This window comes from Cetorhinus maximus, chromosome 21 (genome assembly GCF_964194155.1).
Source record: "Cetorhinus maximus chromosome 21, sCetMax3.hap1.1, whole genome shotgun sequence".
NCBI classification, from domain to species: domain Eukaryota; kingdom Metazoa; phylum Chordata; class Chondrichthyes; order Lamniformes; family Cetorhinidae; genus Cetorhinus; species Cetorhinus maximus.
Genome location: NC_135899.1, coordinates 40,782,430 through 40,795,882, shown reverse-complemented (window position 1 = coordinate 40,795,882; position 13,453 = coordinate 40,782,430). Strand labels below are relative to the sequence as shown.

At 45.4% G+C, this 13,453-nt stretch overlaps 1 protein-coding gene across 1 annotated transcript in view; it reads right to left on the bottom strand.

Moving 5' to 3' along the window:
* LOC144695175 (cytosolic 5'-nucleotidase 1A-like) overlaps positions 1-13,453 on the bottom strand; it is an 88,112-nt gene that overhangs the window by 65,262 nt on the left and 9,397 nt on the right. Inside the window, exon 2 of the mRNA XM_078566061.1 lies at positions 11,550-11,711. Within this exon, the coding sequence (XP_078422187.1) occupies positions 11,550-11,711 (162 nt within the window). The remainder of the gene's footprint in view (positions 1-11,549; positions 11,712-13,453) is intronic.

Sequence of the window (13,453 nt, the reverse complement as noted above, 5' to 3'; positions counted from 1 at the left end):
CATGTGTGACAGCAATGTGTATGTCTGTGTGTGAGAGCAATGTGTGTGTGCGTGTGTGAGAGCAATGTGTGTGTCTATCTCAGAGAGCAATGTGTGTGTGCGTGTGTGAAAGCAATGTGTGTGTCTGTGTGTGAGAGAGCAATGTGTGTGTGTCTATGAGAGAGCAATGTGTGTGTGTCTATGAGAGAGCAATGTGTGTGTCTATGAGATAGCAATGTGTGTGTCTGTGTGAGAGAGCAATGTGTGTGGATATGAGATAGCAATGTGTGTGTCTGCGTGAGAGAGCAATGTGTGTGGATATGAGATAGCAATGTGTGTGTCTGTGTGTGAGCGAGCAATGTGTGTGTCTGTATATGAGAGCAATGTGTGTGTCTGTGTGAGAGAGCAACATATGTGTCTGTGCATGAGAGCAATCTGTGTGTCTGTGTGTGAGAGCAATGTGTGTGGATATGAGATAGCAATGTGTGTGTCTGCGTGAGAGAGCAATGTGTGTGGATATGAGATAGCAATGTGTGTGTCTGCGTGAGAGAGCAATGTGTGTGGATATGAGATAGCAATGTGTGTGTCTGTGTGTGAGCGAGCAATGCGTGTGTCTGTATATGAGAGCAATGTGTGTGTCTGTGTGAGAGAGCAACATATGTGTCTGTGCATGAGAGCAATCTGTGTGTCTGTGTGTGAGAGCAATGTGTGTGGATATGAGATAGCAATGTGTGTGTCTGCGTGAGAGAGCAATGTGTGTGGATATGAGATAGCAATGTGTGTGTCTGCGTGAGAGAGCAATGTGTGTGGATATGAGATAGCAATGTGTGTGTCTGTGTGTGAGCGAGCAATGCGTGTGTCTGTATATGAGAGCAATGTGTGTGTCTGTGTGAGAGAGCAACATATGTGTCTGTGCATGAGAGCAATCTGTGTGTCTGTGTGAGAGAGTAATGTGTGTGTATGTGTGTGAGAGCAATGTGTGTGTGTATGTGTGTGAGAGCAATGTGTGTGTGTCTGTGTGTGAGAGAAATGTGTGTGTGTCTGTGTGTGAGAGCAATCTGTGTGTCTGTGTGAGAGAGCTATGTGTGTGTGTGAGGGCAATGTGTGTGTCTGTGTGTGAGAGCAATGTGTGTGTCTGTGTGAGAGAGCAATGTGTCTGTCTCTGTGAGAGAGCAATGTGTATGTCTATGAGGGAGCAATGTGTGTGTCTGTGTGAGAGAGCAATGTGTGTGTCTGTGTGTGAGAGCAATGTGTATGTCTATGAGAGAGCAATGTGTGTGTCTGCGTGAGAGAGCAATGTGTGGATATGAGATAGCCATCTGTGTGACTGTGTGAGAGAGCAATGTGTGTGTCTGTGTGTGAGAGCAATGTGTGTGTCTGTGTGTGAGAGAGAAATGTGTGTGTCTGTGTATGAGAGTAATGTGTGTGTGTCTATGTGTGAGAGTAATGTGTGTGTGTCTGTTTACGAGAGAGCAATGTGTGTGTACCTGTGTATGAGAGCAACCTGTCTGTATCTGTGTGTGAGAGAAATGTGTGTGTCTGTGTGAGACAGTAATATGTGTGTCTCTGTGTGAGAGAGCAATGTGTGTGTGTGTGTGTGTGTGTGTGTGTGTGAGCAAACAATATGTGTGTCTGTGTGTGAGAGGGCAATGTGTGTGTCTATGTGTGTGAGAGCAATGTGTGCGTCTCTGTGTGAGGGCAATGTGTGTGTGTGTGTGTGTGTGAGCAAACAATATGTGTGTCTGTGTGTGAGAGAGCAATGTGTGTGTCTGTGTGTGAGAGCAATGTGTCTGTCTATGTGAGAGAGCAATGTGTGTGTCTGTGTGTGAGACCAATGTGTATCTATGAGAGAGCAATGTGTGTGTCTCTGTGAGAGAGCAATGTGTGTGTCTGTGTGTGAGAGCAATGTGTATGTCTATGAGAGAGCAATGTGTGTGTCTGCGTGAGAGAGCAATGTGTGTGGATATGAGATAGCAATGTGTGTGTCTGTGTGTGAGCGAGCAATGTGTGTGTCTGTATATGAGAGCAATGTGTGTGTCTGTGTGAGAGAGCAACATATGTGTCTGTGCATGAGAGCAATCTGTGTGTCTGTGTGAGAGAGTAATGTGTGTGTATGTGTGTGAGAGCAATGTGTGTGTGTATGTGTGTGAGAGCAATGTGTGTGTGTCTGTGTGTGAGAGAAATGTGTGTGTGTCTGTGTGTGAGAGCAATCTGTGTGTCTGTGTGAGAGAGCTATGTGTGTGTGTGAGGGCAATGTGTGTGTCTGTGTGTGAGAGCAATGTGTGTGTCTGTGTGTGAGAGAGCAATGTGTGTGTCTGTGTATGAGAGTAATGTGTGTGTCTATGTGTGAGAGTAATGTGTGTGTGGCTGTTTACGAGAGAGCAATGTGTGTGTCTGTGTGTGAGATAGCAATGTCTGGCTGTGTTTGAGAGCAATTTGTGTGTGCCTGTATGTGAGAGCAACCTGTCTGTATCTGTGTGTGAGAGAAATGTGTGTGTCTGTGTGAGACAATAATATGTGTGTCTCTGTGTGAGAGAGCAATGTGTGTCTCTGTGTGTTGAGCAATGTGTGTGTCTGTGTGTGAGGGCAATGTGTGTGTCTGTGTGTGAGCAAGCAATATGTGTGTCTGTGTGTGAGAGAGAAATGTGTGTGTCAGTGTGTGAGAGCAATGTGTGTATCTGTGTGTGACAGCAATGTTTGCGTCTGTGTGAGAGAGCAATGTGTGTGTCCGTGTGTGACAGCAATGTGTATGTCTGTGTGTGACAGCAATGTGTGTGTCTGTGTCAGAGAGCAATGTGTGTGTGCGTGTGTCAGAGCAATGTGTGTGTCTGTGTGAGAGAGCAATGTGTGTATCTGTGTGTGAGAGCAATGTTTGCGTCTGTGTGAGCGAGCAATGTGTGTGTCCATGTGTGACAGCAATGTGTATGTCTGTGTGTGAGAGCAATGTGTGTGTGCGTGTGTGAGAGCAATGTGTGTGTCTATCTCAGAGAGCAATGTGTGTGTGCGTGTGTGAAAGCAATGTGTGTGTCTGTGTGTGAGAGAGCAATGTGTGTGTGTCTATGAGAGAGCAATGTGTGTGTGTCTATGAGAGAGCAATGTGTGTGTCTATGAGATAGCAATGTGTGTGTCTGTGTGAGAGAGCAACATATGTGTCTGTGCATGAGAGCAATCTGTGTGTCTGTGTGAGGGTGTAACGTGTCTGTCTCTGTGAGAGAGCAATGTGTATGTCTATGAGAGAGCAATGTGTGTGTCTGCGTGAGAGAGCAATGTGTGTGGACATGAGATAGCAACGTGTGTGTCTGTGTGTGAGAGCAATGTCTGTGTCTGTATATGAGAGCAATGTGTGTGTCTGTGTGACAGAGCAACATACGTGTCTGTGCATGAGAGCAATCTGTGTGTCTGTGTGAGAGAGTAATGTGTCTGTGTGTGAGAGCAATGTGTGTGTCTGTGTGTGAGATCAATGTGTGTGTCTGTGTGAGAGAACAATGTGTGTGTCTGTGTGTGAGAGCAATGTGTGTGTCTGTGTGAGAGAGCAACATGTGTCTCTGTGTGAGAGGACAATGTGTGTGTCAGTGTGTGAGATCAATGTGTGTGTCTGCGTGAGAGAGCAATGTGTGTGTCTGTGTGTAAGACCAATGTGTATCTATGAGAGAGCAATGTGTGTGTCTCTATGAGAGAGCAATGTGTGTGTCTGTGTGTGAGAGAGCAATGTGTGTGTCTGTGTGTGAGAGAGCAATGTGCGAGTGTGCGACCAATGTGTGTCTGTGTGTGTGAGAGCAATGTGTGTGTCTGTGTGAGAGAGCAATGTGTGTGCCTGTGTGAGCGAGCAATGTGTGTGTCTGTGTGTGAGACCAATGTGTATCTATGAGAGAGCAATGTGTGTGTCTCTGTGAGAGAGCAATGTGTGTGTCTGTATATGAGAGCAATGTGTGTGTCTGTGTGAGAGAGCAACATATGTGTCTGTGCATGAGAGCAATCTGTGTGTCTGTGTGAGAGAGTAATGTGTGTGTATGTGTGTGAGAGCAATGTGTGTGTGTATGTGTGTGAGAGCAATGTGTGTGTGTCTGTGTGTGAGAGAAATGTGTGTGTGTCTGTGTGTGAGAGCAATCTGTGTGTCTGTGTGAGAGAGTAATGTGTGTGTATGTGTGTGAGAGCAATGTGTGTGTGTATGTGTGTGAGAGCAATGTGTGTGTGTCTGTGTGTGAGAGAAATGTGTGTGTGTCTGTGTGTGAGAGCAATCTGTGTGTCTGTGTGAGAGAGCTATGTGTGTGTGTGAGGGCAATGTGTGTGTCTGTGTGTGAGAGCAATGTGTGTGTCTGTGTGTGAGAGAGCAATGTGTGTGTCTGTGTATGAGAGTAATGTGTGTGTCTATGTGTGAGAGTAATGTGTGTGTGGCTGTTTACGAGAGAGCAATGTGTGTGTCTGTGTGTGAGATAGCAATGTCTGGCTGTGTTTGAGAGCAATTTGTGTGTGCCTGTATGTGAGAGCAACCTGTCTGTATCTGTGTGTGAGAGAAATGTGTGTGTCTGTGTGAGACAATAATATGTGTGTCTCTGTGTGAGAGAGCAATGTGTGTCTCTGTGTGTTGAGCAATGTGTGTGTCTGTGTGTGAGGGCAATGTGTGTGCCTGTATGTGAGAGCAACCTGTCTGTATCTGTGTGTGAGAGAAATGTGTGTGTCTGTGTGAGACAATAATATGTGTGTCTCTGTGTGAGAGAGCAATGTGTGTCTCTGTGTGTTGAGCAATGTGTGTGTCTGTGTGTGAGAGAGAAATGTGTGTGTCAGTGTGTGAGAGCAATGTGTGTATCTGTGTGTGACAGCAATGTTTGCGTCTGTGTGAGAGAGCAATGTGTGTGTCCGTGTGTGACAGCAATGTGTATGTCTGTGTGTGACAGCAATGTGTGTGTCTGTGTCAGAGAGCAATGTGTGTGTGCGTGTGTCAGAGCAATGTGTGTGTCTGTGTGTGAGAGCAATGTGTGTATCTGTGTGTGAGAGCAATGTTTGCGTCTGTGTGAGCGAGCAATGTGTGTGTCCATGTGTGACAGCAATGTGTATGTCTGTGTGTGAGAGCAATGTGTGTGTGCGTGTGTGAGAGCAATGTGTGTGTCTATCTCAGAGAGCAATGTGTGTGTGCGTGTGTGAAAGCAATGTGTGTGTCTGTGTGTGAGAGAGCAATGTGTGTGTGTCTATGAGAGAGCAATGTGTGTGTGTCTATGAGAGAGCAATGTGTGTGTCTATGAGATAGCAATGTGTGTGTCTGTGTGAGAGAGCAATGTGTGTGGATATGAGATAGCAATGTGTGTGTCTGCGTGAGAGAGCAATGTGTGTGGATATGAGATAGCAATGTGTGTGTCTATGTGTGAGCGAGCAATGTGTGTGTCTGTATATGAGAGCAATGTGTGTGTCTGTGTGAGAGAGCAACATATGTGTCTGTGCATGAGAGCAATCTGTGTGTCTGTGTGTGAGAGCAATGTGTGTGGATATGAGATAGCAATGTGTGTGTCTGCGTGAGAGAGCAATGTGTGTGGATATGAGATAGCAATGTGTGTGTCTGCGTGAGAGAGCAATGTGTGTGGATATGAGATAGCAATGTGTGTGTCTGTGTGTGAGCGAGCAATGCGTGTGTCTGTATATGAGAGCAATGTGTGTGTCTGTGTGAGAGAGCAACATATGTGTCTGTGCATGAGAGCAATCTGTGTGTCTGTGTGAGAGAGTAATGTGTGTGTATGTGTGTGAGAGCAATGTGTGCGTGTATGTGTGTGAGAGCAATGTGTGTGTGTCTGTGTGTGAGAGAAATGTGTGTGTGTCTGTGTGTGAGAGCAATCTGTGTGTCTGTGTGAGAGAGCTATGTGTGTGTGTGAGGGCAATGTGTGTGTCTGTGTGTGAGAGCAATGTGTGTGTCTGTGTGAGAGAGCAATGTGTCTGTCTCTGTGAGAGAGCAATGTGTATGTCTATGAGGGAGCAATGTGTGTGTCTGTGTGAGAGAGCAATGTGTGTGTCTGTGTGTGAGAGCAATGTGTATGTCTGCGTGAGAGAGCAATGTGTGGATATGAGATAGCCATCTGTGTGACTGTGTGAGAGAGCAATGTGTGTGTCTGTGTGTGAGAGCAATGTGTGTGTCTGTGTGTGAGAGAGAAATGTGTGTGTCTGTGTATGAGAGTAATGTGTGTGTGTCTATGTGTGAGAGTAATGTGTGTGTGTCTGTTTACGAGAGAGCAATGTGTGTGTACCTGTGTATGAGAGCAACCTGTCTGTATCTGTGTGTGAGAGAAATGTGTGTGTCTGTGTGAGACAGTAATATGTGTGTCTCTGTGTGAGAGAGCAATGTGTGTGTGTGTGTGTGTGTGTGTGTGTGTGAGCAAACAATATGTGTGTCTGTGTGTGAGAGGGCAATGTGTGTGTCTCTGTGTGAGAGAGCAATGTGTGCGTCTCTGTGTGAGGGCAATGTGTGTGTGTGTGTGTGTGAGCAAACAATATGTGTGTCTGTGTGTGAGAGAGCAATGTGTGTGTCTGTGTGTGAGAGCAATGTGTCTGTCTATGTGAGAGAGCAATGTGTGTGTCTGTGTGTGAGACCAATGTGTATCTATGAGAGAGCAATGTGTGTGTCTCTGTGAGAGAGCAATGTGTGTGTCTGTGTGTGAGAGCAATGTGTATGTCTATGAGAGAGCAATGTGTGTGTCTGCGTGAGAGAGCAATGTGTGTGGATATGAGATAGCAATGTGTGTGTCTGTGTGTGAGCGAGCAATGTGTGTGTCTGTATATGAGAGCAATGTGTGTGTCTGTGTGAGAGAGCAACATATGTGTCTGTGCATGAGAGCAATCTGTGTGTCTGTGTGAGAGAGTAATGTGTGTGTATGTGTGTGAGAGCAATGTGTGTGTGTATGTGTGTGAGAGCAATGTGTGTGTGTCTGTGTGTGAGAGAAATGTGTGTGTGTCTGTGTGTGAGAGCAATCTGTGTGTCTGTGTGAGAGAGCTATGTGTGTGTGTGAGGGCAATGTGTGTGTCTGTGTGTGAGAGCAATGTGTGTGTCTGTGTGTGAGAGAGCAATGTGTGTGTCTGTGTATGAGAGTAATGTGTGTGTCTATGTGTGAGAGTAATGTGTGTGTGGCTGTTTACGAGAGAGCAATGTGTGTGTCTGTGTGTGAGATAGCAATGTCTGGCTGTGTTTGAGAGCAATTTGTGTGTGCCTGTATGTGAGAGCAACCTGTCTGTATCTGTGTGTGAGAGAAATGTGTGTGTCTGTGTGAGACAATAATATGTGTGTCTCTGTGTGAGAGAGCAATGTGTGTCTCTGTGTGTTGAGCAATGTGTGTGTCTGTGTGTGAGGGCAATGTGTGTGTCTGTGTGTGAGCAAGCAATATGTGTGTCTGTGTGTGAGAGAGAAATGTGTGTGTCAGTGTGTGAGAGCAATGTGTGTATCTGTGTGTGACAGCAATGTTTGCGTCTGTGTGAGAGAGCAATGTGTGTGTCCGTGTGTGACAGCAATGTGTATGTCTGTGTGTGACAGCAATGTGTGTGTCTGTGTCAGAGAGCAATGTGTGTGTGCGTGTGTCAGAGCAATGTGTGTGTCTGTGTGTGAGAGCAATGTGTGTATCTGTGTGTGAGAGCAATGTTTGCGTCTGTGTGAGCGAGCAATGTGTGTGTCCATGTGTGACAGCAATGTGTATGTCTGTGTGTGAGAGCAATGTGTGTGTGCGTGTGTGAAAGCAATGTGTGTGTCTGTGTGTGAGAGAGCAATGTGTGTGTGTCTATGAGAGAGCAATGTGTGTGTGTCTATGAGAGAGCAATGTGTGTGTCTATGAGATAGCAATGTGTGTGTCTGTGTGAGAGAGCAACATATGTGTCTGTGCATGAGAGCAATCTGTGTGTCTGTGTGAGGGTGTAACGTGTCTGTCTCTGTGAGAGAGCAATGTGTATGTCTATGAGAGAGCAATGTGTGTGTCTGCGTGAGAGAGCAATGTGTGTGGACATGAGATAGCAACGTGTGTGTCTGTGTGTGAGAGCAATGTCTGTGTCTGTATATGAGAGCAATGTGTGTGTCTGTGTGACAGAGCAACATACGTGTCTGTGCATGAGAGCAATCTGTGTGTCTGTGTGAGAGAGTAATGTGTCTGTGTGTGAGAGCAATGTGTGTGTGTCTGTGAGAGCAATCTGTGTGTCTGTGTGAGAGAGCAATGTGGTGTGTGAGAGCAATGTGTGTGTCTGTGTGTGAGAGCAATGTGTCTGTCTGTGTGTGAGAGAGAAATGTGTGTGTCTGTGTGTGAGAGAGCAATGTGTGTGTCTGTGTATGAGAGTAATGTGTGTGTGTCTATGTGTGAGAGTAATGTGTGTGTGTCTGTTTATGAGAGAACAATGTGTGTGTCTGTGTGTGAGATAAAAATGTGTGTCTGTATTTGAGAGCAATGTGTGTGTACCTGTGTATGAGAACAACCTGTCTGTATCGGTGTGTGTGTGTCTGTGTGAGACAGTAATATGTGTGTCGCTGTGTGAGAGAGCAATGTGTGTCTCTGTGCGAGCAAGCAACATGTATGTCTGGGTGTGAGAGAGCAATGTGTGTGTCTGTGGGTGAGAGCAATGTGTGTGTCTACCTGAGAAAGCAAAGTGTGTGTGTCTGTTTACGAGAGAGCAATGTGTGTGTCTGTGTGTGAGATAGCAATGTGTGTCTGTATTTGAGAGCAATGTGTGTGTACCTGTGTATGAGAGCAACCTGTCTGTATCTGTGTGTGAGAGAAATGTGTGTCTCTGTGTGAGAGAGCAATGTGTGTGTCTGTGTGTGAGCAATGTGTGTGTCACTGTGTGAGAGCAATGTGTGTGTCTGTGTGTGAGCAAGAAATATGTGTGTCTGTGTGTGAGAGAGCAATGTGTGTGTCTGTGTGTGAGAGCAAAGTGTGTATCTGTGTGTGAGAGCAATGTTTGCGTCTGTGTGAGAGAGCAATATGTGTGTCAGTGTGTGAGAGCAATGTGTCTGTCTGTGTGTGAGAGAGCAATGTGTGTGTCTGTGTGTGAGAGCAATGTGTCTGTGTGTGAGAGAGCAATGTGTGTGTCTGTGTGTGAGAGCAATGTGTGTGTCTGTGTGTGAGAGAGCAATGTGTGTGTGTGTGACCAATGTGTGTCTGTGTGTGTGAGAGCAATGTGTGTGTCTGTGTGTGAGAGCAATCTGTGTGTCTGTGTGTGTGAGCAATGTGTGTGTCTGTGTGAGAGAGCAACGTGTGTGTCTGTGTGAGAGAGCAATGTGTGTGTCTGTGTGAGCGTGCAATGTGTGTGTGTCTGTGAGAGCAATCTGTGTGTCTGTGTGAGAGAGCAATGTGTGTGTGTGAGAGCAATGTGTGTGTCTGTGTGTGAGAGAGCAATGTGTGTGTCTGTGTGTGAGAGAGCAATGTGTGTGTCTGTGTGTGAGAGTAATGTGTGTGTGTCTATGTGTGAGAGTAATGTGTGTGTGTCTGTTTACGAGAGAGCAATGTGTGTGTGTATTTGAGAGCAATGTGTGTGTACCTGTGTATGAGAGTAACCTGTCTGTATCTGTGTGTGAGAGAAATGTGTGTGTCTGTGTGAGACAGTAATATGTGTGTCGCTGTGTGAGAGAGCAATGTGTGTCTCTGTGTGAGAGAGCAATGTGTGTCTCTGTGTGAGAGAGCAATGTATGTGTCTGTGCGTGTGAGCAATGTGTGTGTCTGTGTGTGAGGGCAATGTCTGTGTCTGTGTGTGAGCAAGCAATATGTATGTCTGGGTGTGAGAGAGCAATGTGTGTGTCTGTGTGTGAGGGCAATGTGTCTGTCTATGTGAGAGAGCAATGTGTGTGTCAATGAGAGAGCAATGTGTGTGTCTGTGTGAGAGAGCAATGTGTGTGTCTGTATATGAGAGCAATGTGTGTGTCTGTGTGAGAGAGCAACATATGTGTCTGTGCATGAGAGCAATGTGTGTGTCTGTGTGTGAGAAAGCAATATGTGTGTCTGGGTGTGAGCGAGCAATGTGTGTGTCTGTGTGAGAGCAATGTGTGTGTCTATGAGAGAGCAACATGTGTATCTGTGTATGAGCGAGCAATGTATGTGTCTGTGTGTGAGAGCAATGTGTGTGTCTGTGTGTGAGAGCAATGTGTGTGTCTGTGTGTGAGAGCAATGTGTGTCTCTATGAGAGAGCAACATGTGTGTCTGTGTGAGAGAGCAATGTGTGTGTCTGTGTGAGAGAGCAATGTGTGAGTCTATGAGAGTCCAATGTGTGTGTCTATGGGAGACCAACGTGTGTGTCTGTGTGTGAGAGCAATGTGTGTGTCTGTGTGAGAGAGCAATGTCTGTGTCTATGAGAGAGCAACATGTGTGTCTGTGTATGAGCGAGCAATGTGTGTGTTTGTGTGTGAGAGCAATGTGTGTGTCTATGAGAGCAACATGTGTGTCTCTGAGAGAGCAATGTGTGTGTCTGTTTGTGAGCGAGCAATGTGTGTGTCTGTGTGAGAGAGCAATGTGTGTGTCTATGAGAGAGCAACATGTGTGTCTGTGTATGAGTGAGCAATGTGTGTGTCTATAAGAGAACAACATGTGTGTCTATGAGAGAGCAATGTGTGTGTCTGTTTGTGAGCGAGCAATGTGTGTGTCTGTGTGAGAGAGCAATGTGTGTGTCTATGAGAGAGCAACATGTGTGTCTGTGTATGAGCGAGCAATGTGTGTGTCTATAAGAGACCAAAATGTGTGTCTGTGTGTGAGAGCAATGTGTGTGTCTATGAGACAGCAATGTCTGTGTGTGAGTGAGCCATGTGTGTGTCTGTGTGTGATTGAGCAATGTGTGTGTCTGTGTGAGAGAGCAATGTGTGTGTCTATGAGAGAGCAAAGTGTGTGTCTGTGTGTGAGAGCAATGTGTGTGTCTATGAGAGAGCAATGTGTGTGTCTGTGTGAGAGAGCAATGTGTATGTCTATGAGAGAGCAATGTGTGTGTCTGTGTGAGAGAGCAATGTGTGTGTCTGTGTGAGAGAGCAATGTGTGTGTCTGTGTGAGAGAGCAATGTGTGTGTCTATGAGAGAGAGCAAGGCAGTTAGGAGAAAGGACCAATCGTTTCTGACTGGATTGAGGAGACAGTTCTTCACTTAAAGGGTCGTGAAACAATGCCCCAGAGAGCTAAGGATTTTCCATGGTTGAAGATATTCAAGGCAGGCTTTTGGGGTCTAAGTGATTCAGGGGATAGGGGGACTGGGCAGGTAAGTGGAGTTGAGGTTGCAGATTTGACTTGATCATTTGAACAGTGCATCAGTTTCATTGAGCCGAATGGTTTACTCCTGCTCTTATTTCTTATATTCTTAGATAACCATTTGCATATGTGAGACAGTGGACTGAGAGAGAGAGATAGATCGAGAGTGTGAGAGAGAGAGTGTGTGTGAGAACAGAATGAGGTAGAAAGAGAGAGTGAGACAGAGAGAGAGAGAGGGGGAGAAAGGGAGAGAGAGAATGTGAGAGCGAGTGAAAGAGAGAATTTGAGAGAGAAGTGCGTCTTAGTGTGTCGGGGGGATTCAGGGAGGGGTGGAGGTGCGGAGGGAGCAAGGTGTGTAGAAAAGAGGACCGGTGCGAGGGCAGTGTTTTACTTACCATAGTGGTTGATGCTGTTGATAAGCCGCACACCAACTTGGGCATGATTGTTGGTTACTAGAACGATATCAAAGAGCTCATCACTGGCTGGATATAGGTCCCTCAGCTGCTCATTAACAGCCTCCACAGCCTTAAGACAAACAAACAACAATTTACATTTATCTCACACATTGAATGTGGTTACGTGCACCAAGGTGCCTCACTGGTTCTAATTTTTCAAAATTCCCCAGATTTGGGGAAGGTTCCATTAGATTGGAAAATAGCAAATGTAACTCCTTTATTCAAACAGGGAGGGAAACAGAAAGCAGGAAACTACAGGCCAGTTAGCTTAACATCTGTCATAGGGAAAATGTTAGAAGCTATTATTAAAGATGTTATAGCAGGACATTTGGGTAAGCTCAAAGCAATCAGGCAGAGTCAACATGGTTTTGTGAAAGGGAAATCATGTTTAACCAAATTATTGAAGTTCTTTGAAGAAGTAACATGTGCTATGGATAAAGAGGAACTGGTGGATGTACTGTACTTAGATTTCCAGAAGGTATTTGATAAAGTGCCACATCAAAGGTTATTGCAGAAAATAAAAGCTCATGGTGTTCGGGGTAACATATTGGCATGGGTAGAAGATTGGCTGGAGTCTTTTTCATAAATGGGTCTTTTTCAGGTTGGCAAAACGAGTGGTGTGCCACAGGGATCAGTGCTGGGACCTCAACTGTTTACAATTTATATAAATGACTTGGATGAAGGGATGGATGGGATGGTTGCAAAATTTGCTGAAGATACAAAGATAGATAGGAAAGTAAATTGTGAAGAGGACATAAGGAGGTTGAAAATAGATACAGATAGGTTAAGTGAGGGGAAAAGATCTGTTAGATAGAGTATAATGTAGGAAAATGTGAAATTGTCCATTTTGGCAGGAAGAATAAAAAAGAAACTTATTATCTAAATGGTGAGAGATTGCAGAACTCAGATTCAGAGGGATCTGGGTGTCCTCATGCATGAATCACAACAGGTTGGTATGCAGGTACTGCAGGTAATTAGGAAAGCTAATAGAATGTTATCATTTATTGTGAGGGGAATTGAATACAAAAGTAGGGAGGTTATGTTTCAGTTATACAGGGCATTGGTGAGACCACATCTGGAGTATTGTGTACAGTATTGGTCACCTTATTTAAGGAAGGATATATATATGTTAGAAGGGATTCAGAGAAGGTTTACCAGACTAATACCTGGACTGGGCAGGTTGTCTTATGAGGAAAGGTTGGACAGGCTAGGCTTGTATCCACTGGCGTTGAGAAGATTAAGAGGTGACTTGATTGAAAATTGATGTGGAGAGGATGATTTCTCTTGTGGAAGAATCTAGAACTATAGGTCACTGTTTAAAAGTAAGGGGTCAACCATTTAAAACAGAGATGAGGCGAAATATTTTCCCTCAGAGGGTCGTGAGTCTTTGAAACACTCTTCCTGAAAAGGTGGTGGAAGCAGAGTCTTTGAATATTTTGAAGGCAGAGGTGGATAGATTCTTGGTAAGTAAGGGGGTGATGGAGTGATAAGTTATTGGGAGTAGGTGGATGCAGATTTCAGGTTACTATCAGATCAGCCATGATCTTATTAAATGGCGGAGCAGGCTCGAGGGGCTGAATGGCCTCCTCCTACTCCTTGTTCGTATGTGGCCAAACGTTTGATCAGTGAGGTTTCACTGAGGTTCTTAAAGGAGGAAAGTGAGGCAGAGAGGTTCAGGGAGGGAATTCCAGAACTGAGGGTTCATGTAGCTTAATGCACAGCTGCCTATGCTGGAGCAACTAACACTGGGGGGTCTTAAGAGGCAGAACTAGAGGAGGGCAGATATCTTGAATTGGGGAACATGAGAGAGATAAGGAGGGGAGAGGCCAAAATATATCCACTTA